The sequence below is a fragment of the Danio rerio genome, chromosome 12 (assembly GCF_052040795.2).
Source record: "Danio rerio strain M-AB ecotype USA chromosome 12, GRCz13ab, whole genome shotgun sequence".
Lineage (NCBI taxonomy): Eukaryota > Metazoa > Chordata > Actinopteri > Cypriniformes > Danionidae > Danio > Danio rerio.
In genome coordinates this window covers 31404775-31430779 of record NC_141032.1, presented here as the reverse complement: position 1 = coordinate 31430779, position 26005 = coordinate 31404775, and the positions used below count along the sequence as shown (strand labels likewise).

Here is a 26005-nt window from a genome sequence, read left to right as displayed (position 1 = left end):
TTGTGTTTATAGTTGTTGTGATACCAGAAATATAAAATTTAAATAGGCTATTTTATAACATGGTTCAAAAGCACTACAGTATACATTACTATAGTATTTTTTAATGTGGGAGTGAATGCAATAGAAATATCACTGTTTTTACAGAGATGGTCAGAATCACAGAAGATGAACAGCTCATTAACTAAAAGGGTGTATTAAAAATATAATTCTGTATATTCAACAAACGTTAAAAGAATAACAAAATAAACAGCTTACACAGCAAGAAAGCTTTCAAGAAACCTAATTTGGCTACATTATAAATGAGGTAGCCATAGCATGCTTTTGAGTGACAAGTCATGACAAATGTTTGTTTGACAAATAAATTCTTAGGGGGTTAATTATATTGACAAGCTTATTAGGTCTATATAAACTGCTTTTACTCCAGCCAGACTAAAATAAATAGCCCTAGACTTTCTCCAGAATAAAAACTACTAGACTGTAGGAAAAACTGTAAAAATATTCTTGGTCTATTAAACATGACTTTTGACTCCACATACATATAAATATACATATGTTTGTGTGTGTGTGTCTTGTTTACTACACCCTTTTCACTTCTCATATGAAACCACACAAAGATGAGGCATAATGACAAAACAGTCTGATTATCTTTGTATTTCTGAATATATGTATATATTGGATTGACTTTAATGGAATAACGCTGCATAAAAATTACAATACAAAATTCACACAAACATACAAAAAGTGAAAATGACAACAAACAGGATTTAAGACTGAGAGAGAAATAGAATACAGCACCCACACATCCTAATGATTTATTAATAACATTCAGTTATATTGGATAGGTCACGTTATGTTTTACAAAGATGTGTTTTGTTTTTGTTTGCGTGTAAATCTAAATAAATAACCATATGTAATGCTCTTTATGACTTTTTTTTCATTATCAATGAAAATACAAAAAAGGTATTCAACAAATCCAGGTATAAACCTTAGTAAAACAAGATAATAAAGTGTAATGTGTGAGTCTCATCCAATCAGCATTAAGCTGTGTCGTCAGCCAGTCGTTTCCCATCATGCTTTTGGTAACGCAGTCTTTTGAGAGCAACTGCGGCCGACTGCTCTATCCGAGGTACCCGCCTCACGATCGCGAGAGTTTTTTGGCGCACGTCAGCGTGACATCAGAGCGAGGCGAAGGCAAGGCGGACACATTTCTAACCGGCATGCATCTTGCGGTGATCACCGGTGATCGATTCTGCGCAGATTTTTGCCAAGTCAAACGAGCCTATTATTATGATAAATTAATTATTACGAGAAAGTAAGTCATTATCATGATAAAATAAGTCATTATTACAAGAAAGTAATTCATTATTCGAAAAAGTATGTCGTTATTATGATATGTTAAGTCATTACTACAAGAAAATAAGTCATTATTTCGAGAAAGGATCGAATTATAACGAAAAAGTGAGTCATTAAAGGTAATTATTTTTATTATGACTTTCAAATTATACATTTTTTTGTCATGGCAGAAACAGTCCTCCTTAATGATCAGAGTGAATAACTGTTAAATGTTGTACATTAAATCGGCTAAAAACCATTGAGAACATGTTTACTCCAATTGAAACAAATATAAAAGGTTATTGCAGTTAAAACAAGCTAACCACAAATTAAGTAACCATGGTTTTGCACTTATCATAGTTTAAAATTGTAAAAAAAAAAAAAAAAAAAAAAAAAAAAAAAACATTTTTACTATAATAAAATACTGTTGTTGTTGTTGTTTGTAAGAAAAAGTGACTTGCAAAACAACAATAAATTGCGATGATTAATAAATCTATATTATTTAAAACTTGTATCAAACCTGAGAAAAAACTTGCTTCCCTGACAAAAAGTAGCATGGTTATAGGCTATCCTAGAAGCATCAACTACATTTTGCTGAACTGAATGATTAATGGGCTATATGCACGCATTACTTCCGCGTTTTGTCTAAGGCCGCGGTCCAGCTTCCGGTCTGGGTGATTTTAAGCGGAGGTGAACAGTATTATGGCAGAGTCGTCAATATTTACTCGCTGTTTGCGAGTAAATTATGGTCAACGATGTGCAAATGATTGTCCGGATGTGCTCTACAACACCGCTGAGCAAAGCTTGAGAAGGGTTTCAAGTTGTATGCATCTTCCTACCTGTGCAATTATGAAGGTAAGTTCAGCTAGCCTGAAGGCTAACTTTAGCGTTAATACTCTTACGATCCGTCCATCTGCAGCTTTATCACGTAAGTAAAAATAATCATATGTGTACGTAATTCTGTCTCAAAGTGTCAGGTAAAAACAGGGCAGGAATAAGATCTCAGTGAGAGCTCATTACTACCGATAGATCTATGAAGAAATCGGAGTCTCCTCACCAGCTGAGAGTAGGACAGCATACATATGAAATTCTGTCCCATTCATACTTTTACTGTTCTAAAGTGACCACCACTGTTCAGTTCGGATAATTACAGAAACACAGATGCTGTCATAGCTTGTAAGCATGATTATTGAGCAAGATATATTAGGAATAAAATAATACAATGCCGTTCCATCCACAACAGACAAATAGCACTGTGTCAATGCTGAGATTTATTGCTGAAACAGTGGAGATGACAGATGCAGTGTAACAGTGTAGATAGCATGCTTTCTATTTAGTCGATAACATTGTAATTAAATGGGAGGGTGACCCAAAACAATAAGGTGTCATTAGTTAATTTCACATCAACAATTTGTCTATTTCAATATTTATTAGTTTTTTTACGTTTTTGAACAAATGCTTATTCATTGTGCTTGTTAACTCACGATGTAATAGCTAATGTTAACAAGCATGACTTTGGATTTTTATTCATTAGTAAATTAGTTTAACAATGTTAAATATAAAATAGTTATTTAAATAGTGAGCAAATACATTAATTAATGAAACATTATTTTAAAGTGTGACTAAAGGGAGCTACTTTTAAATCATTTAAATTAATGATTTACTGTGTAGTTTAACCTGATGATATTGCTGCAGATGCCTTTAAAAAGAAGATATTTTGAAGAAAGCTGAAAACCTGTAACCATTGACTTCCATAGTATGAAAAAGAACTACTATGAATATCAGTGGTTGCAAGTTTCCTGCTTTCTTCAAAGTATTTTTGTTTGTGTTAAACATCAGAAAGAAACTCAAAACAGGTTTGGAACAAGTGAAGGATGAGGAAATAGAATTTTCAGTTTTGAGTGAACTGCCTTTGATGACTCTCTTTAAAAACCTATTAATATTCTTGTTTCTGTTTTCTAGGTAACATTATGAGATTCAGAGCTAGAAAATTTTATGTGTTACTTCATCCTGGAGCGGACATCCGTCAGAAGATCCATGCCATCGTCTGCTAGTTAATAGCTCCTGCTCTTGTGTGGCTGAGAGTGGGATATGCAAACATTTGGTTGCTTTGCTTTTGCAGACAGCCCATTACTCTGAAATGTGTAATGTGAGTTGTCACATGAACAATTGTTTGGAATGGATCAATTATGTGTTAAGTTCCATGAAACAGATGGGTGATTTATTTATTTATTTATTTAATACGTATAAGCCTAAATACCTCTCTATGCACAAGTTACAGAAGAAGCACCTGATTCAAGAAAACAACTGATTCAATGTCATTTTTTCTGTTCATCTGAATAAAATATTTTTTTCAAAATGTTAAATTTTTTTGACAATTTTTATTTCAAATTACATACAGTGAATTATATTTTATATGTACAGTGAATAAAATAAAGGTCTTTATTCTGAATTAAAAAATTGCACTTAGTAGCTTAAGAAATGTTTATGTATATTAATGTTCAGTGTTTTTTTACTTCAAAGGCAATGAAAACAAACTATTATTTGCCATAAAAGCTCCTTTCTTTAAATGTCTGCATCCGGTTGGCACTCGAGCCTCGATCAGTTTGCTAGACTGAAATTATCAGCTACACTCTTGTTTTTTTCTGTTTCTGTAAAATTCTCACGTTTAATATCAACAACCCACCTCTTCTGCACGACTTTCTTTTGGAAACGTGTGGAAACTAAGGTAAGAGTTCAATTTTTGACGCTGTGCATTGCTGAACACAGCAGTGGTATCTACAAGTACTGTTCTCACGTCTTTGAAATGACACTTTTAAACGTTTAGATGTCATATTTATGTAGCTGACATAAACATATATAAGTGGGCTATAATGGCATAAAACATTAAGACAACTGTCCAAAACATTACTCGTTTTTATCAGTAGCGCTCCTGTTGTAGCACTGTACTGTACGATCGGCGGAAGTAGACTCGGGGTCTTAAATTTTACCGGAAATGCGTCACGCGCCGCCGTGCATAGAGCCCATTAGTAGTTTACGTATGTGCTGTAACTTCTGTGGGGTTTTTTGCAGTGAAACCAGTGTTGGAGTAACGCATTACAAGTAACTGGAGTTATGTAATAAAATTACTTTTCTTAGAAACGAGTAAATAACGCATTATTTAAAAAAATTAACTAACAATATTTGAGTTATTTTTAAAAAATGTCAGGCAAGTTTCTTTTTAGTTTTTAGTTAATTCGCTTTTTAAACAAATAATTGCTGATTTTCAATTAGTGTAGTCACGTTGAATCCCAAGCACAATGACAGAATGCAGGAACAGACAGAAATGAAGACGACAGAGCCTTACATTTCTGCATTGGAAGATTCTCTTTATTTTGTACACATGGAACAAAAGGAAAAGAGGATTATCTGAATGAACAGTGCTTTTACTTTATAATAATAAGACAAAAAGTACAAAAGTAGCAAACACTTAAACTTTCATTTATCTGTAAATACAAAATTGTAACCAGGAGATGTGACACTGACAACAATGGTGAGGATCCAAATGCAGGTTTATTAGCATGGATGATCTGGCAAGCAATGATTAACACAGATGTATAAGGGCAATCCAGAGTCATGGCCAAAATAACAGGCAGATGGTCACAAGGCAGGCAGCAAACAGGATTAAATAAACAAAACAAAGCAAAGGTTCAAAACACAGAAGGCAAGGCAAGGCAAGGAAAATGCGTTGTAGTGTCACTAACAGATAACAAGACTCAGCCATGACGGTCTCAAAGTGAGCTGTATATATGTGTGTGTAATCAGTACTTGAGCAGCATCAGCTGTGTGTATACAATCAGTCAGGATCAGGAACCGTTGTGTGTACTGCTTAACTGGGATCTGTAGTCCATTACAGGGCGGATTTGTAGTCCTTAAGCGATCTGCAGCTACTAGATCGCTGGTGATCATGACAGATATGTAGAGCTCTGAGGTCAGGAAGTTCTTCGAAGATAACATTATCCTACATTAATTATTTTTTTGTTTCTGTTTTTTTTTAAAGTAAATAAATGAATGTTATACAGTGTGTTTTTAATTGCAGAGCTCCCCTATTTACTAAAAAATAAGAAAAATAATATCCTGCAAGTTCTGAAAGAGATCAAGCCTCAGCCAGGTCAGAACACAAAGGTAACTCAAAAGTAACTCAAGAGTAATGTAACACACTACTGCCCATCAAAAGTAGTTACTTTTTTGGGGGAGTAACTCAATATTGTAATAGATTACTTTCAAAAGTAACTTTCCCCAACATCGAATGAAACCATGGTTAATTTTCATTGCCATAACTATAATGATACTGTTCATTAAATCATTTCAAACTAGATTTGGGAAAAACACCATAGGCAAGTTTTTGTGTAATTGAACTTTCAAAGACTCAAAACTTTACATAGGCTATAGTCCTTTTGACAATTTTAGCCCTCCCAGTGTGACAGGCCTGCTCTCTCTAAAATATAAAAAGCCTGACTGAGCCAATTCAGCTCCAGCGTGCATTAGTCTAAGCCTGTCCATCAAAGCGTCCATCAAAAGTGTGTGTACTGCATTGACAAAAACTCATTTAAAAAGTCCAAGAATGTTCTGTAAACTTTCAAGAAGTGATTGAACAACTTCAGAACACAACACCAAGACACTAAAGCATATTCCCACCATTCAAGTCCGTCTGCTTTTACACATCAAGCATAAGGGAACAAAAGGTATTGCTGACAAAAATCAATAATAAACACACATACATATATACGTATATCTCCACACAAACAGAGATGACCTCATCCATAATTCAGATCTCCACAGTATTCCTCAGGTAGACTCACACTCTCACAAACACAAATCCTTGTATATAAATATTCTGCGCTCTTGAATACAAATGCTGGACTTTCTGCTTAACTCGCACATTTGCATCATGTCGGCAGAATATAAAATTGACTGCTGCTTCACATGTGACCTGAAATCTGAAAATAGAGTAGAAGAGGCAGGGCTTTTACCCTTTACGAGAAGGGGGAAAAGGAGCAAAAGTGGAAAAGGATCCATATTGTACAGATTTTGACCTTCCTGTCTCTGTGCCACATGCATATGCCACCTGGCCCTCGTTGCTCCAGGTGCAGACAGAATGCACTGGCTCTTTTTCCTTACTCGCCAAATGTGCTTGTTGACTCAGAGGGTTTAGGGAGTGGAGAGCGGCTCATGTGTGACTCAGTGACATAATGCACCGTGGCTGCACCTCTCAATGCTCCGCTGAGCTAAATAAATAAAGCGCAGATGTTACACGTGCTTCAAAGATTCCTTCTGGATGATTTGTAATATAGGAATGTTAAAGGTCTGAGTCAATGTACATCAAATAAAATCATTTACACACACACACATTTTACACATAATTATGCATGAATTAAAGGTAATTTTTTATTATTTTATATATCTTAAACTATTTCTAGATTTCTGTTACGATTTTACATTACATGTATTTATTACATTTAATAAAATAATAGATTTTATTTCAAGACGATACACATACCCGTATATACTGTATATACAATATTGTTTTGAGACTCTGTGTTTGATTTTTTTTATGCACACAATTATGCTGTTAAACTGTTGTATAAACGCAGTATCACACGAGTAGCAGTGCGATATGGCAGTATATTAGCACTGGTGGGAGGCGTCATTGTGTTTGCTTAGTGTCACAGCTGTTTGCTTAGTGAGAGCTGACCTACAGTAGCTCTCACTCAAGTGGCCACGCCCTTAAATATGCAGACTTAATAAAACCTAATATAAAAAAATGGATGAGTTATTAAAAAAATTCACCCCCTCACAGTTGTCATGAAGAGTAATATTAGCTATATGAACCAAAATCGTTTTTGTACTGGGCTGTAAACACCTTTTTTTCTGTTGTAAAGTTGCCCATTTTAACAGTGGGGTCAATAGAAATTGGCTCTATAGGGAGCCAGGACTAGCAGAATTTTGATGAGTAGCAGATTCAGTTACTACCGAATTTGCTTCACGTGGGAGAGTGTTAGGTTGCTGCTTCAGTAATACACAAGAGTGAAAAGTTAAGAGGCTGGACCAGTGCTGTTACTTGCAAAATAGAGCCAATCAGATTTAAGAACCAGACAGAACTGTTGTATAAATATGTATTATATGTTATGTATATATGTTATGTTTTATGTTATGTTATATGTTATATCTTACTTTTTTATTTTATTTTATTTTACTATGTTATTGCTATTTACTTTATTTTGTATTATCTATTTAATTGAATAACCTCAAAAAGAAAAAAAGTTCAATGATACTTTATTAAAATTCTAATTTCATATTTTATTGCATTCCTTTTTTTAAACTATATATATATATATATATATATATATATATATATATATATATATATATATATATATATATATATATATATATATATATATATGCTAAATAAAAAATTAAAATAACAAATATGTGTTTGGGAGATAGATATATTAGTTTTATTCAACAAATGTGATTCACAATCAAAACGTTTATACATTTTAGCTCCATTAAATACCGTATATTTCTTTTATTTATATTTGTTTTATTTTTTTATTTGATTATTTAAAAAAGAAAAGGCATAACACTGATATGAAGTAGAACACTGTTAGTTGCCTAATAGCGATTCGCAGTGCACAACAGTAAAGCCTGCGGCTGTCACGTGTCTGCCGGATAGAGGAGCAGGCAGGAGGGGCTTTGATGAAGAGAGCTGATTTTTTGGCTTGGCAGCTCGTGCTCTTCATATCCATTCCTTTTTGTGTGTGATCCCTTAGCACGGCTGACTGGACATTTCACCGAGATGTTAACAACACCACGGCCCAAATTCCCACCTCTTCATCTGTTTAACCGCCTCTGACACTGATCCCCAGCGATGAGAGACAGCTGATTATACAGGTTTGGGCCAAAGATAATGGCTATTGGGTCGTCCTCATTCTTCTTAATAGAGAAAATCAATGAGAACTGCTGTGATGTCTATTTTGATCTCAGTCTTTTGTAATGAAGTTGACTTTACAGCGCCACCATGTGGTGAGGTTTAATCAGGGTGTAACGAATCCTTAACGTAATTAAGGTGAACGTGATAAATGTGAAACTACATGAAAATCTATTTTCACCCATCTGTCTTTTTGGCATTACATAAAGTGACTATTATTTGTGTTATGGAAAGTTATAACTTTTAGCGTTTCAATTAATTGATTTGCGTTTTTTATTTAAATTACAAGAGGCCTACATACATTAGCCAACTTATTGAAAGAGGTGACTCTTATTTTTTCTGAAAAACTGGACCTTTTTGCAATGATTTGCCTCATTTTATATTTAATTATAAGGTTTAAAATGTTGCATTATAGTGACATTTTAAGCTTTTATTTATTTATTTTTATTTTTATTTTTTTTGCTGGATTCGCTTGATGGGTAGTGATCATAATCACACTTTTTGATGTACCAAAAATATTTCCTACCATTTTACCAAATCACTTACCATACTATTTTACGTGTTTATTTCCAAATGTGCATTTAAACTGTAAGTTTTATATTACAGTTTTTAAAAAAAATGTTGAGATTAGCATTTTAAACTCAAAGATTTAGAATAAAGAAATATGAAAATATACATATTATCATTATAATCTATCATTAAATTCTTTTTAGGGATCTGTTAAAACTTAAAACTGAAGCTTATATGCAAATAAAAATCTGGCCAGTACATTCAACTTTCCTCAGTCAGAATTTCAATTGTATCTGGATGCAGCCTTTATGATACAAGCTGAGATTGCATCACTCAGCGATGAAATGTTAGAAATGTTAGAACAATGCACTCAGTGGAGTGAGTGACGTCGCTGTGACAGGTAGGGTTAAGGATGGAGTTAGGTGAGCGCACTTAAAAGCATTGGATGCAGCTCAGATTGCACTGCACCGAGTCTGCAGCCAGACCCCTCTCCAGAATTTCGCCATTTCAATAAGTCACAGATAATATTTAAGCATAATAATATTAATACAACAGAAGATTCCTCTTGGTCTTAAAGCCTTTTTTTGATTGGTTAATTTCAGAATGTATGATAGCATAGAAGTCAAACATGGAATAAATGAGCTCATATAAGGGACAAATTCTGGACTTTTGTCAATGAGGGGTGGGTCTCTCAACTTTTTTTGGGGGTTAGTCCCTTATTAGAGCCAGACAGAATCTGTGGCACATATTTTGCTAATTCTGCAGAGAATTTTGTAAAAAAAAAAAAAAAAAAAACTGTGGATTTATGCGGAATGATTTTGAGAGTATCGTACACACTCAGAAATAAAGGTATGCAAGCTGTCACTGCGGTGGTACCTTTTCAAGAGGTAAACATTTGTACTTGAAGGGTCCATATTGCTACCTTAAAAGTATATATTATTACCTGAACATTTTAAGAGGAACACTTTTGTCCTTTTTAGGTACTAATATGTACCCTTGAGGTATTAATATGAATCTTTTAGGAACAAATTTGTACCTTTTGAAAAGGTATCACCCCAGAGACAGCTTGCATACCTTTATTTCTGAGAGTGTAACTAAAAACTTAATATATGAAATAAAAAACAATGCAATTTTTAATTTGTTTTTAATGTTTACAATGCAAATCTAATTCATTCATTCATTCATTTTCTTGTCGGCTTAGTCCCTTTATTAATCTGGGGTCGCCACAGCGGAACGAACCGCCAACTTATCCAGCAAGTTTTTACGCAGCGTATGCCCTTCCAGCCGCAACCCATCCCTGGGAAACATCCACATATACACACACACTCATACACTACGGACAATTTAGCCTACCCAATTCACCTGTACCGCATGTCTTTGGACTGTGGGGGAAACCGGAGCACCCGGAGGAAACCCACGCGAACGCAGGAAGAACATGCAAACTCCTCACAGAAACGGCAACTGAGCCGAGGTTCGAACCAGCGACCCAGCGACCTTCTTGCGGCGAACGTGCTACCCACTGTGTCGCCCCGCAAATCTAATTAGATCCATTTATTTCAAAGCAAGTCTTTTATATCTCTACTAAAAGACAGAAAATATTACTTTACAAACTCTATTGTAAATAAAACATGAACATTTTCATATTAGGCAATAATATTACTGAAATTAATTTAAAACTGAATAAATATAAATTTACACACATTTACACAAGTAAATAAATTCTGCGTGCACAGAAATCCGTGTGGGTCTACTTATTAGCAGTTAAGCCAGTCTTTTATGAAAAATGGAACAAGACTTTTGAACTTATTATGGACAAATTTCTTATTTGCATATTTAAAAAGTAAACTTTAGATATGTTTCCAAAAATGTTTGCAATTTTTTTTAACTGGGGAAATATGCTGCTAAATGTTTTTATTTTATTTAATTTTTTTACCTATATATTCACCAGCAGTGTCATCAAGTCAATATTATCTTAATGATGCAAGCTGAGATTGCATATCTCAGAGATGCAATATCAGATAAATGCACTCTGGAGCTAGTGACATCACTGTGAGGTGTACGGTTAGGTGTGGCCATTAAAAAGGATTGCATGCAGCTCAGATTGCAACTCCACCAGACCCCTTTTGGAAGCAGGAAACAAATGCTCAGACAAACATTCAACTTTCAGTAAAAAGGTTTTATTTACTTAAACATTTACTTTACATGCATAGTGAAACGTGAGTTATTTTACTACATTAAAAAATAATAAAAACAATAATTTTGGGCCTTTTCATTTGAGGTTCATCTTTTTACAATTATTAATTATTACATGCCAAAGTTTTTTTTTTTTGATAATTCAATACAGTTATTATAAGATACTATAAGCAGTAATTGCAGTTTATGCAAATGAATGTGCATAAATGAGCAATTAGAATAAATGAATAGCTATTTACTTTTCAAAAGGAAATGCTAAAGGCTGGATATTACTGGAGATTACTCTTTGGCATCAGAATCAGGACTGACAGCATGCTAACCTAAAGGCAATAACATGCCGCAGTGACAGATGTATTGCCGAGTGTGTATTTCTGTATCAAGTTGGTTCTGGATTTAGATCGGGATAAAAATAAATGTTAAATGCACTCGCCAGTCAGGGCCAGTACTTTAAGATTTTGTGGTAAAGTATTTTAGAGTTAAAATCAAAGCGTTTATAGTGTTTAGTGGTAAGAAATTTTTATACAGTTGAAGTCAGAATTATTAGCCCCCCCTGAATTATCAACCCGCCTGTTTCCCTAATATCTTTTTAACGGAAAGAAGATTTCTTCAACACATTTCTAAACATAATAATTTTATTAACTCATTTCTAGTAACTGATTTATTGTATCTTTGTCATGATGACAGTACATAATATTTGACTAGATATTTTTCTAGACACTTCTATACAGCTTAAAGTGACATTTAAAGGCTAAACTAGGTTAATTAGGTTGCCTAGGCAGGTTAGGGTAATTAGGCAAGTTATTGTATAATGATGGTTTGTTCTGTGGACTATCGAAAAAATATAGCTTAAAGGGGCTAATCATTTTGACCTTAAAATGGGTTTAAAAAAAATTCAAACTGCTTTTATTCTAGCCTAAATGAAACAAATAAGACTTTCTCCAGAAGAAAAAATATTATCAGACATACAATGAAAATGTCCTTGCTCTGTTAAACATCATTTGGGACATTTAAAAAAAGAGAAAAAAATTAAAAGGGGGGCTAATATTTCTGACTTCAACTGTATTTGAGTAGATAAGTAGATAGTACTTTACATTTTCTTGTCAAAATGGATTACTTATTAATTGCACATCTATTTTTATAACCTTTTTCTAATCTGTTCAAACAGATGCAGATCTCCCCATGCATGGCAAACATAAAGCAATATGGCCTGCTGTCTCTTTAACAACGGTATGCAACTTTCATGCATTATTAAAATGACAGTATTAATAATAGATATTATTTGGTGTACATCGTTTGCAATATTCAGCCAGTATGTACAAAAACAAAACGCTTCCTGGCAAAGTAATATTGCCTTCATAATTCAAAACCTCAGTGCAAAAAGGAGAACCCAAAATATTTGTACAGCTTAATTTGAGCACGGAATCAATTCACCTGTAAGAATTGAATGACATTCACAGTAAAACATAACAAAATCCCACAGAGGTCAGGTGAATAACGTTTTTTTTTCTGAAAAAGGTCATACAAAGCATTTCTCTATGACATATCTATAACAAAACATGTTGACAGTGGGGAAAATGCACAGTATATTGCAAATTCTATGCAAAAACAGCAATACAGAAATAAACAATGCATCTGTAATTGTCAGAGAAGATTAGCAAACACATTAATGTACACACATACTGTAAGTGTTTTAATTTTGGCATTTTCCCAAAATAGTCAGCTATCAAAAATACTGTAGTGCAGTTCTTTAAGTAGGTCAGAGAGGCTTAGATTTCATTAACAACAGCAACAAAAAATAAATAAATAAATGCAACAATATACAGCAGAATAAATAAATAATCATGCAATTAACACAGAATCATTCATAATCAGCGCTTCTATCCCTAAGAGAATATTCCCAAACTACTCCCATAAATAAATCACCAGGAGAAAATGAGCAAAACCGGCTTGATTCCTGTTTGGCAGCTGATGACAAGACATATCACTGCTGAGTTCACAAATACATACAGTATATGCCGCAGAAACAACAGACAACCTGTGCTCATTTGAATTCAGATCGTAATTATGAAGAATGAGAAACACATTAAGTCTTTGGTCCAGTTATTTATTATTAAAGTAGCTGTCAAACATGCTTAAATGATTCTGATGATCAGTTTATAAATTAACAAGTATTTTATTCATTATTTGTGTCAACAGTGACTTATAAATCATGCTTTTTGTGCTAAAAGACAATGTCATCATACCTACATTCAGGTAAGCTTTTAATTGTTGTGTGGTTCACATAAAACGGTAACACTTTACAATAGAGACCCATTAGTACAGAGTTTTTTGCAAGAGTGTGTATTCTTGCAATTCAGATTTTTTTCTGATATTTTTACTCCTTTTTTACTTTTACCTAATATTTTTTTTTTTTTTCAAATTGTGAGTTTTTTTTTTTTTTTTAGAAATGTGACTATTTCTCGCCAATCAAAGCTTTGGGATTTTAACTGAAAACTATAAACTCAAGTTTTCTCATCTGGGGTATTTTTGTGAGACTAAAAAGTCACAGTTATCTTATTTATAAAATTATACGATACAAATACAGATAGTTAATATTATTTTATGGGTTATCTATCATTAAAGGGCTAATTAACTCAAGAAAAAATCATTTACTCTTTCTCATTTGGTTTTAAACTTTGAGTTTCTTTCCGTGAGTTAAACCTATGAGTTTCTTTCTTCTATTCAACACAAAAGAAGATATTTTGAAGAATGCTGGTTGTTTGCACCCATTCACTTCCACAGCAGGCAAACAATTACTATATGGAAGTCAATAGTTGCCAGCAACCAACATTTTTCAGACTATCTTCAACAAAATATACCCTTGTGCACTGTTCAAATGTACTACTTTTTGTTATGTTATGGATGAAATCATACAGTGACTTAAACTGCTGTAAAAATGCATCAGATACATCTTTCTTTCAAAGTTTTCTGCATAAATCTGTTATTAAATTCTGTTAATCAACCTCGGTCCTGATCAAAACTATCAAATTGTTAAGAAAATTACAGGATTTTAACTCTTTAATTGCCAAGTTCACAAATGATGTCACTGATTTAGTGAAAAAACACAAAAAAATTTACATATTTTCAATATAAAAAGTATTGTGGATTGGATGTGTTTGCCTTTTATCACAGGCTTGGACATGTGAAAGATTAAAAACAACATTGGCTTTGATGCATTGTTAGATTTTCATTTTTTTCTCTCCAATTTACCATTGGTGGTTGTTTTTGCTCTATTAACTTCCATTATATCCACATTTGATAATGCATCAATACAATCTTTGTTTTCGTTTACTCCATGTAGTTCTGAGAGCTGAGATGCATATTTTGATTTTCTCAGACACAACAAGGTAAGTGCATAAAGGTCACTCTCACACACTCACATACACACTTTAATTTTCTGTTATACTCCATATAAAATTCAGAAACTAGGCACAGGTCTATCTAAAGGGTTAAAAGTGACAACTAATGATCAACAGTAAAAATGACAAATTTGACCTCTTCCCAACAGAGAAAACCACCAACAATCAAAAATGCATGATTATATGGTGTCATGGTTTTGTAATCTAATAAATGTGGTTATAATGGAAGTCAATAGGGCAAAAACTGCCACCAACAGTAAATTAGGGCAAAAAATGAAAATGAATCCAAAAACAATGCCTCGAATGCAATGTTGTTTCACATGTCCAAGACTTTGATAAAAGCTAAAAAAATCTAGTTCACAATTACTTTTAATATTGAAAATACCTCACTTTGTGTGTTTTTTCACCAAATCAATGAGTATGTTTACATAGACACCAATCATTCGATTTTAATGCGATTAAGACAATACTCTGATTATTAGTCTACCATGTAAACAGCAATTTTTGATTAATTTAATCAGATTAAGGACATAATCAAACTAAAGAAAGTACAGACATTAAAACACCTTAATCAAACTATCACCATCATGTAGGACATTTTGCAACAGAATAGTCCGCACACACGCGGTTGTTCTATTCTTTGCGCCTACCGAGTCAGGAGTCAGTGAAGACCACAGACGCATGCAACAAGAAATGTTTTTTTTTTTTATCACATTCAGCGTGCAGTATGAATTTCCATTAAACAGCACTCTTCCAACAGTTTATAGTTGCATCCAATATCTCGTTTGTCAAGGGGGCATGCATGAAATGTTCCCGGATGAAAGTGAAAGTGCCAAACTGCAGTTAAAGTCCACAAATTAAAAATGAAACACCCAAAATTACATGAAACTCCGGAGGACACGTGGATAGCACGGAGACGCAGACGTTAATGGAATTATGTGCAATAACTTGTAAAACGGGATCATAAAAGGAACATTCAAAAAGCAACTCATGTAAACACCTTACTCATATTATTGTCTTAGATTAAGGCAAATAATTCATTTAACGATGTCCATGTAAACAAAATCAGAGACATTATTGTTGAACTTGCCAATTAAAGAGTTAAAATCCTGTAATTTCCTAACCAATTTAGTAGTTTTGATCTGAAGTGAGTTTGATTAACAGATTTATCCAAAACAATTTGAAATAATACTTGTCTGGTGCATTTTTTACAGCAGTTTAGTTCAGTGGATGTTTTCATCCCTAACATAACAATGGGGTAGTAAATTTGCTTAGAATGTACTGTTGAATTTAGTTGTATTTTTTTTTAATTCAAAGCATTTTCTCAAAATAAGATTAGTCACCAAAAACATTTTGCTAGCTGAAACACAAAAAAGTTATGGCCAAATTAAGACTCAAAATCACCCCAGAGTGGATGAAAACACCTCCAACACTACATAAGAGTTAAGAAACTATTAAGGGTTAACAATGTTAATTTTCTGGTGAACTGTCCCTTTAGCTAACAATTAGCAATAAATTTGTTACAGATTTGTTGATATTTTTAACTTTAGTTCATAAAAATTCAACTGTTACCTTATCATAAAGTATTACCCATAAAATCATACTGTACTTTACAACTAGGCCGATTTTATTGCGAACTTCAGTAAATCTGAAGCTCCATCATAAAACGAAGGCCACATATTCCTGACACAGTAATGTAGAATCCTCATCCAAATGCAGAGATGGTCCAAATCCCACTCAGATCCTCCTCGCACCACAATAAAAATGACGCACATTTGGATGACATGAACACAGTCAGTCATACGAGCTGAACTGAAATGCATGCTGACATGTAAGAGCGTAAACCCTTAGGAAAACTGTGACACAAACACACACCCACACATGACTGTAAACGCCTCAAACACACACTCACAGAGAGCAGGAGGTTTAAAAGTACAAGTAGTAGGTCCAGTAGAGGAGGTTGATGATGACGAAGGACAGAGGGAAGGTCAGGCGGGAGTAGTTGTCGATGTAGTGTGGGTTTTCCACCTTGCAGCAGTACAGACAGCGTATGATTCGACGTGCCCTCGACATGCATTTGGTGCAGCGTGTCTGTGGCTGCGAGGAGCTGACGTCCTCCTTACTTTCACTGGGGGTTGGGTTGTTGACGCTGCCCATGCGGGACAGCATCTCCTCCCGTTTGCGGGCCCGCAACGCGTGGCTGCCGAAGGAGGTGACGATGCCGTTCATTTCATCCTCGCGCTCCTGCATTTCCTGGCCATACTAATGCAGCAGTGAGATATAAAAGTGCTTTAGTTTTTGTCATGACTATGGCAAGGTTAAAAAAGAATTTTTTATATTAATGAAAAAAATGATAAATTGTTTGCCGCTCTTAACCACTTTTTTCTTAGAACTGCAAAGAAATGAGACATTAATTTAGCTTTACTATTTCGTATAGTCAAATCAAAACTGTGCGAATTGGCAAGTTATCTAATTCACAGTTAATCTAATAGAGTACACAATTAAAATTGTTTTTATATGCAGCAATTGAAGACCTCCTAAGCATTCTCAGTGTTCTGGATTTACAATATTTTGTCATGTTTAAGTACAATTTTATAGAATTTTTCATTCATTCATTCATTTTCCTTCAGCTTAGTTTCTATTTCATAGGTTGCCACAGCGAAATCAACTGCCAGATATTCCAGCATGTTTTATGCAGCGGATGCCCTTCCAGCCGCAACCCAGCACTGGGAAACACCCATACACACTCATTCACACACACTCATACACTACTGCCAATTTAGTTTATTCAATTAACCTATACTGTTAACCGGAGCACCCGGGGGAAACCCACACCAACACTAGGAGAACATGCATACAAAAATGCTGACTGACCCATCCAGGACTTGGACCAGTGACCTTCTTGATGTAAGTCGACAGAGGTAACCACTGAGCCACCATTAGGAATTTCCAGTATTTTTAAATTTTGTGAATCATTGGTTATATTTTTTCTAAATTAATAATAAATGTTGTAAATATAGGCAGTTTGCTTGAAAAGACAATTAGTCAAAACAACAAAAAAGAGCCTGTGTTTTCAGACATGTTCTAAAAATGTTCAATATAATATAATTTTCCATGTAAACACACACAAGAACACAAAGAAAACAGAAAACAACAAAGTAAAGTTACAGGATAGAAAAGAAATAATAGAATAGAGAAGAAAGTTTTATATGTGACGGCCAGAGCAATTTTCCTACAAAACAATACTCTTCTGGTCCTGCTGCATTGGATTTTGTAACACGTTTTTTCCCTGAAATCTACTGTTGGCCAAGATTTCATGCACTTAATGTATTTTTACATCATGTAGACTCTTTCAGTCTGTATCTAGAGGACTGTGTTCTGTTCTAAATTTTGATTTGCTTTTTTTTAAGTTGGCATGAAATGAAAGTTGGAAGACAAAAATGGATGATTTTGTTTGTCTACTTTAACATATATTTGAGTAAAATAACTTTTTGAATGAGAAAAAAAGTTGATCTTGATCAAGTCTATCAGGGATTGAATGGATGATGATGTGGTTTGCTACTGGTGGATCTCAAGTGAGTGACAGTAAGCAATAAGCATGTCATCAGAGAAGACTGTTGCAGGCAGGAAGAAAAGTCTTTTTGATTCAACATTCATTCATTCATTTATTCATTCATTCATTCATTTTCTTTCAGATTAGTGACTTATTTATCAGGGGTCACCACAGCGGAATGAACCACCAACTATTGTGGCATATGTTTTACACTGTGGATGCCCTTTTCCACAGTTTCCGTTTCCCAACCCAGTAATGGGAAACACCCATACACTCTCACATTCACACATGCTGTCATACACTTTGGCCAATTTAGTTCATCCAATTCACCTATAGTGCATGTCTTTGGACTGTGGGGGAAACCCCACAAACTCCACACAGAAATGCTAACAGGCCCAGCCGGGACTCGAACCAGTGATCTTCTTGCTGTGAGGCGACAGTGCTAACCACTGAGCCACTGATTAAAGATCTCAATGGCATAGTTTTTAAATAAATACATTTAAAAAGTCCATAATGTGTAACTGTAATAATGTAATATGTAACATGATTTCATGATGACCATTTATGTAAACAAGAACTGTAATACTGCAAAATACAAAGACAACTTAAAGGTACAACATAAAGGTTCTCACCATATATGCGTTGGCAGCATTGGGCTGGTGTAACGTGCAGAAATGGGCGACTGCGTATTCAATCAGTGCACCAAAGATGAAGCTGAAGCAAATGCCCAGATACACATCAATAGCTTTGATGAAGCAGTTGGCATTGGGTAGGGAGGTGCGGGCGCCCATCATCAGGGTGGTCATAGTCAAAACTGTCGTCACTCCTGTTAATGTTAATCACAGAGTAGAGTTAGAAAAGATTCAGGACTTCACGCTATAAAAGTCATTTGATAATAAGATTCCTCCCATTAAAAACATTCTTTTAGCAAATGTTTAAAAAAAGAAGATGTAACAAAGTTTTATTAGTTGGAGTCTGATTGGTGTGAGCTGTATGAGAGTACTCTAAAATATTTTTACCAAAAGGTTGTATTGTTGACATTTTAAATAGTATTTGGTTTAAAGGAGGGCTTTTTCAAGATGTAAAATAATTGCCTGATGTCCCTAGAGTGTGTATGTGAAGTTTCAAAATACCCCACAAATAATGTTTTATACCTCTTTGAAACTAACCCATTTACTTTTTGATCCAAGCTGTGCATTTTAGGGATTGTTGCTTTAAATTTAAACGAGATCTCTGTGAAAAAATCAAAATGTCAAAATATGTGGCTCAGAAGATAATTTTTGGAGACTACAGTGTTCATTTGTGGATTCTAAAACTCAACCATTATAATGTCTTTTAGATGCTGACATTATCTTCAGCAGGTATAGTGTGAAAAAAGAGCACGGCTACTTATCACTCAGGGCTGTCTATGCTAATGAAGGAGAGATTGTCACTATTGTCACTGATTGTTTATGTTGGCTGTTCTTTTATGTAATGGTTTTGGGAAAGTAAAAATGTAAACTTTTAAGGATTTTTTTTAAATATATATTATGTCTGCATCTATGAATGTTATGTCTGGGTAATGTTGGAAGATTAACAGTTACTGTATTTGATGTGTTTTGAGGAAAGATGAGATACCTGTTAGTGTTTAATGTGGGATTCAGAAGGTGGCTATCTTGGTGATGAAGAGAGTTTATTGTTTAGTCAGAAACCAGCTATTATTAGCCTAGAGTGTTGCATAAGATGTTTGTGTGAAAAGGCAAATCCAGATTTACTCCATTAGCCATGTCATTACAGTAATGGATTATGATCTGAAAATAATAATGTAAGAAATAAATTTGTTCTTTTGCTAAGTGCTCACATTGGCAATCACCTCAACACTGCAGCTAAAACTGCTTGCCAGTCGAGCACAGGGTAAGGATCTCAACATACAGTGTCTCAGCGTTTAAGAGAATTTGGACTGAAGGCCAACTCTGACTGACCAAACATCTGATCTGCATGAGATAATAAAAAAAAAGTTGTCTTATGCTGAGGAGCATGTAGTTCACTGGTGTCAAACTCAGTTCCTGGAGGGCCGAAGCTCTGCACAGTTTAGTTCCAACCATAATTAAACACACCTGAGCAAACTAATTGAGTGCTTTAGGCTTGTTTGATACCTAAAGATAGGTGTGTTGAAGCAGGGTTGGAACTAAACCGTACAGGGTTGCTGCCCTCCAGGAACTGAGTTTGATACACCTGATGTAGTTTAAACGAAAAACTGGTCCAGTCTTCGGTCAACTCTGTTACTTAACTGTTACATTAGTAAAAAAGTAAAAAAGTCATAACAATCTTTAAAACTGATAGAAAAAGCATGTGAAATTGTGAAAATAACCCACTGAGCAAGACTTTAGAACCACGTGGAATCCTCTGTTGACTGTCCCTTTGGCATGACTTCAGCTAATCAGTTTTAAGCAATGCAAACATTTGTTTTTTAGTCCAACATCCAGCTGTGCAAGAAAACATACAATTTGACGAAAGTAAAGTCCCCTTTTACCCTTTCACTACAATTAACTTTTATTCTAAATCTTGAACCTTGTTCTTGAAACAAAAAAGGTCACATGCAGCCCATATTAAAATTAATTTGAATACTAATTTGGCAATTGTTGTTATCCATGAGTTTCAAATGAAAAATCGTGAAGCTCTACATGATAATAATTATTTTTATTATTATTATTATTATTATTATTATTATTATTATTATGTATTAATTTCTTATTATTCAAATTACCAAATTCTGGCCAGTTTGATATTTGCCAAATAAATGACAATAGGCGACTTTAAAAATAAGCATTTATTCATATTTATTTATTCTAAATCTTCAGGAAATATTTTTGGTACATCAAAAAGTGTTGTTGTGAACACTCGATTAGCTAATTCAGCTAAAAATAGTGTTTAAAATATCGCTAAAATACAGTATTTAAATCTCATAATTAAATAGAAAATGGTGAAAAACTGCAAAAAAGTCCAGTTTTTGAGAAAAAAAGCCACCTCTTTCATCCGGCTAGCAACAGGCCTGGGACCTCATGTATTAGCGCTGCGTACGCACAAAAACTTTGCGTACGCAAGATTCCACGCTCACATTTAGATTTACTAACGTTAAAATTAACGTGAGAACGTGCATTGGTCCACGCCAACTTCATGTCTGGCATACGTGCATTTCTTGTGTGTGTTTGTTATATTTCCAATGGCGACTCCTAGAGGCAATTATGTTAAGTTGCACACTACAAAGTATCTTTGAGCCGTGCAATGCCAGCTGTATGGGACGGGATCATCCACATGTCTTGCAGGTATATAAGATTTCCATACTATACAGTTGACCAGCCAAACATTAAAGCCCAATTTGCAGCGATTGTCGGTTTTCCCAATGTAATCGGAGCGATCGACTGCACGCACATTGCTATAAAGGCGCCATCTGAAGACGAATTTGCATACGTGAAACAGAAACATTTCCATTCAATAAATGTGCAAATAATATGTGATGCCAAATTCCAGTGGCACTGCCTTGATAAGAGCGGAGGGGTGCTGCTTTACCGCCCCAACAAAGTGTTCTTCCAATACATCTCTTTCTCCACCAGACACGGATACTACTCCAGACAGTAAAGTCCAGAATTGAGGCAACTCTCTCCTCAAAGGGTGTTTTGAACAACATCCTCTGTTCCCCCGCCTGTTCGGTCCACTCTTTGATGGCGCGCCGCTGTTCTCCTCTTAACCTGCACCTTTACATCAGACCATTTCTTTTTGAATTCACTCACAGTGTAATGTTCAGACCCCACTGCATTAACCGCATCAGCTAAACTCTCCCACTCCATTTTTTTTTTCTTTTTCGTTTGGTTTTGCCAAAGTGAAGTCATTACCATATTTATTAGGGGGAGGAGGCAGGGAGGGGTTTTGAGCTTGTGCACGTGCGCTCAGTTTTACGTAAAGTTAGATGTACAAAGAGAATATGCGTGGGATTTCTACGTATGCAGTGTTTCACACATCCCAACTTTTTACTGCGTACGCACATTTACAGCTTTGTGCATACGCAATGTTTTAGTATGAATTCAACAAGTCTTTGTACATGAGGCCCCAGGAATGTCAACTCTGTTATTGTGAAATTTCAGTCATTTTGTCATTCACTTTTTTAATACCGTAGTACAATGAAATACTTAAAATTCTGTTTACAACCTGCCATATTTAAATCCTAAAATGAGTTAAAGTATAAAATGATGGAAAGTCTCAACTCTGTTAGTGGTTTAAAAAGTTTAATGTTAATTTAAACAACAATTAGTCACAATCAAATGGTTCCTATCAAATTTTAGCATTGTATATCATTTCATTTGAAGAAAAATGAATGGAAAATGCTCAAAATCTGCCTGTAAATCTGGAATGAGTCATATATTATTTTTATAAATGCTGAAAATAGTCGTTCTGCGTAGGATCTTGTTTTAAACTGACACTTTTACTTGGGCATGTTCAACACTGAGCATATATTTACTGTCACTTCAATTTAATGATGAAGAAAAGTATTCCTTTTAAACAAAAAAAGTATCACCTCAAGCTTTAAACACTAATGTAATACGCTTTTATTGGCTTTTGTGTCATCCATTAGGCCAAGCTTCCGAATACTAAAGCACATATTTGAAATAAATAGTCCTATTTGAATGTGCTAATGATTGCATTGCGTTCCTACCTATGCAGATGCGAGCAGGTACTGAGGACTGACTGATCCAGAAGGAGACCCAGGACAAGACCACCAGAGCACTGGAGGGAACGTACGTCTCCAGAATAAAATACAGGATGCTTCGCTTGAGTTTGAAGTGGAAGATCAACTTCGGGTAGTTACCTGTTACATTAGGATTAAATTTATAAGTATACACACTGAGAATGTCCCCAAAATATCATTGTGTGTGTGTTTGTGAACATACCAGTCTCATAAACAGCTTCAGATTCAGAGGTGTAATGATCCTCAAGGGTGTACTGTGCCAGCTGTAAATGATCCAGGCCGCTAACCGATTGGTTTCCCCGTGTCCAATAGAAAACAACATCTTTCACGTTATATCCCCCTGTGGAGAACATAATATAAATCCAAGAGCCAATTATCACCACAGAATAAGTCATTTCAGTGCTGAGAGCTACTATATTTCCGCTGAATTACGCATTCGGTTACCACTAATCTTATATGCTGCTAGAGCTCTATACTGTAAAGCAGGCATTAGCATAATATCAATAATTCTAAATGGAGCTATTCAGTGTTTTTTTAGGGTAATGCTGATTTACCATGGGATCCCTGTGGAATTTAAAAACAATTGTACAATCGGCCAAGCATGTGAAATAACATGCTTGTTAGCAATCTATATTAAAAAGAAGTCCTGAAGCAGTTAAACATGCAAGAATTACATTTGCTGGAAGCACACACTTTGTGCTGAGCCTTTAATTAGGTTACTGAATGAGGGGTTAGTGAATATACTTTAACAATCGCAAGCATAGAATAACTTATGGGGAAAAAAACTAATTGATTTTTTTACATGTCATTGATCATTATTATACTGGAGATTTTCTACAAGGACATTATTCAGTTCATTTTACAAGCATCTCTTGAGCTTAAAAAATAGAAATGCAATCTATAATTTGAAATATAGGGAAAACACCTCTAAAAAATATTAATATCCCTATGAATACTTGTTTTGGGTGGCACAGTGGGTAGCATAATTGCCTCACAGCAAGAAGGTCGCTGCTTCAAGGTCCGGCTGGGTCAGTTGGCATTCCTGTATGGAGTTTGCATGTTCTCCCCATGTTGGCGTGGGTTTCCTCCGGGTGCTCTTTTTTCTCCACAGTCCAAAGACATGTGATACAGGTGAATTGAGTAAGCTAAAATGGCCATAGTTTATGTGTGTGAACGCAAGAGTGTATGTGTGTTTCCCAGTGTTGGGTTGCAGCTGAAAGGGCATCCGCTGTGTAAAACATATGCTGGATAAGTTCCACTGTGGCGACCCCTGATTAGTAAAAGGACTAAGCCAAAAAGAAATTAAATGAATGAATAATGCGTGTGTTTTTTTTTTTTTTTTTTTGCCCATTTCCCCCTTATTTTTTATTGTAAAGGATGTTCCATTACATTCATTCATTCGTTCTCCTTCAGCTTAGTCCCTTTATTCATCACAGCGGAATGAACCAGCAACTTATTCAGCATATGTTTTACACAGCGGATGTCCTTCCAGCTGCAACCATCTCTGGGAAACATTCCAGTAACTCACTCACACACTCTAAAAGCAGTTTAGTTAATTCAATTCACCTGTACCACATGTCTTTGGACTGGAGCACCTGGAGGAAACCCACAGGAACAACGGGAGAATATACAAACTCTACACAGAAATGCCAACTGACCCAGCCGGGACTCGAACCAGTGACTTGCTGTAAGGCGACAGTGCTAACCACTGAGCCAGCTGATGTTCCATTTGTTAAAATGTCATTTAAATATGATATATAAAATAATATTTGATTTCTAATATTTAGAATTTATAATATTTAGTGTAATTTTATTCATATATTAATATATTTATTTTGCATTATTTTATTTATTGTCTGTGTGTTCGTAAAGTCATGATTTGTTTTTATTATTATTATTATTAATTGTCGGTTATTTTAACACATCAGCATATACAAATACAGTGTCAGCTATACAGTAGGAAAAAAGTAAACAGGATAATATAGTCAGGCTAGGAGCTGAAATATATACACCATAGAATAGAAAATCAGTAGAAATTTCTAATGTAGTGCCAAAAAGATATCCATAACTGCTAAACGTCATCAGACTTTTGATGTATGGCATAGGTGAGTGGAAACATTTTCAAGGAGGATTACTTGAGGATAACCACAATAGAAGTTGCTTTGCTAGATAAACCAGTATTAAAAACAAATGCTTGGTGTGGAAGTCCAACACATTCTCTACTTTACCATATAACAAATACAATTCCAGAGAAAAACTTTTAAAAAGATAAAAGATAAAAAATAATTATCTTAAAAAGTCCTTGTAGAAAATGATGTTTTCTTCTAAAAAGAGATTATTTTTTCACAATACCAGAAACAGTGAAGGAATGTTCCGTTGCATTTCTTGCAGTTAAAACAAAGATCATAAAGTCGTGATTTTGGTGTAGATTGTATTACTATAATAGAATATACTACACTACACATAACCTGCACTCATTTACTATTTGCAGTTGTTGCTTTTACAAATTAATTTTGTATTCTTACTTTATAATGTACAATTGTTTGATAGGCGACACAGATATTCATTATATTCATATTAAAGCCAAAATCCAATGGCGAAAAAAACATATCTTGTAAGTAATTCATGCAGCGCTTTGTAAACTGTTGTAATACATAATCTACACCTCAAGATGGCACTGTGTCATGCAAAGTTTAGCATGCAAGCGCGTTCTCCAAAAATAACTTTCAGCACCGATTAAATATTTTTCCTTCATCTAGAGCATAAAACATTGTGAAATATGTTGCCCTGATTTCCCCGAGTATTTGGATATATCGTGGAAAAAGCAGCATATAGTGCTCTGTGAAGAGTAAATAAATTCTAGCTGTCACGCTGGTTTTTACAGCATGCTTAGCTAATTAAACTGCTCATACCATATCTGTCCTGCTGAAAATACAGCGTATTAACTATAATAGACTGGTTTAGGCTTTGGAGTTCGTGATGATGGCTCAATAAACCGTTACAGCATAATGGTATTACAAAAAGCAGGCAACTAGACAAGGTGGAAACACCAGCAGCATCTAAAACACACCATATGCTTTCTTTCTTTCTTAGGAGGCTAATGTCCACTGAACTGCCCAAAATCCTCACGCGAACATAACACCAGTTGACAAAAATAGCTTATTTCTTGAAATATCTTGCAATCTTTTTCTAACTGTGGCTTCATCCTTGCTGAAATAAACAGCACATGCTGGTAAAGTAGCCTAGCATGTTTGAAGATGTATGGCTGCTCAATATTGGCAAAAAAAATAAAAAATGTCACTGCACAATTATTTTTTCTGCTA

The 26005-nt window shown here is 34.7% G+C and overlaps 1 protein-coding gene and 2 long non-coding RNA genes across 6 annotated transcripts in view; 2 read left to right on the top strand and 1 right to left on the bottom strand.

The window, feature by feature from the left end:
* Nucleotides 1-2002: 2002 nt before the first annotated feature.
* LOC147841424 (uncharacterized) lies at nt 2003-3698 on the top strand. The gene is made up of 2 exons (XR_015504253.1): nt 2003-2187; nt 3295-3698. It is a non-coding gene; the product is annotated as an uncharacterized LOC147841424 (long non-coding RNA).
* Nucleotides 3699-8030: 4332 nt separating this feature from the next.
* Nucleotides 8031-22769, top strand: LOC147834498 (uncharacterized). 3 transcript variants are annotated; one of them, XR_015504266.1, is made up of 4 exons: nt 8031-8268; nt 12174-12235; nt 13205-13261; nt 22658-22769. It is a non-coding gene; the product is annotated as an uncharacterized LOC147834498 (long non-coding RNA). The 3 variants fall into 3 exon arrangements; XR_015504268.1 differs by lacking the exon at nt 22658-22769 and adding an exon at nt 17056-19221 and having other exon boundaries at nt 8045-8268; XR_015504267.1 differs by lacking the exon at nt 13205-13261 and having other exon boundaries at nt 8045-8268.
* gabrz (gamma-aminobutyric acid type A receptor subunit zeta) overlaps nt 13099-26005 on the bottom strand; it is a 50819-nt gene continuing 37912 nt past the window's right edge. Inside the window, exons 7-11 of one of the 2 annotated variants that reach the window (XR_015503508.1) lie at nt 22885-23022; nt 22650-22802; nt 18592-18785; nt 15619-16668; nt 13099-13975 (exon numbers count right to left, since the gene is read on the bottom strand). Coding sequence is in view for 1 of the 2 variants with exons in the window: in NM_001114742.3 (NP_001108214.2) it covers nt 16333-16668; nt 18592-18785; nt 22650-22802; nt 22885-23022 (821 nt within the window). In the remaining variant the exon portion in view is untranslated. 2 annotated transcript variants of the gene reach the window in all.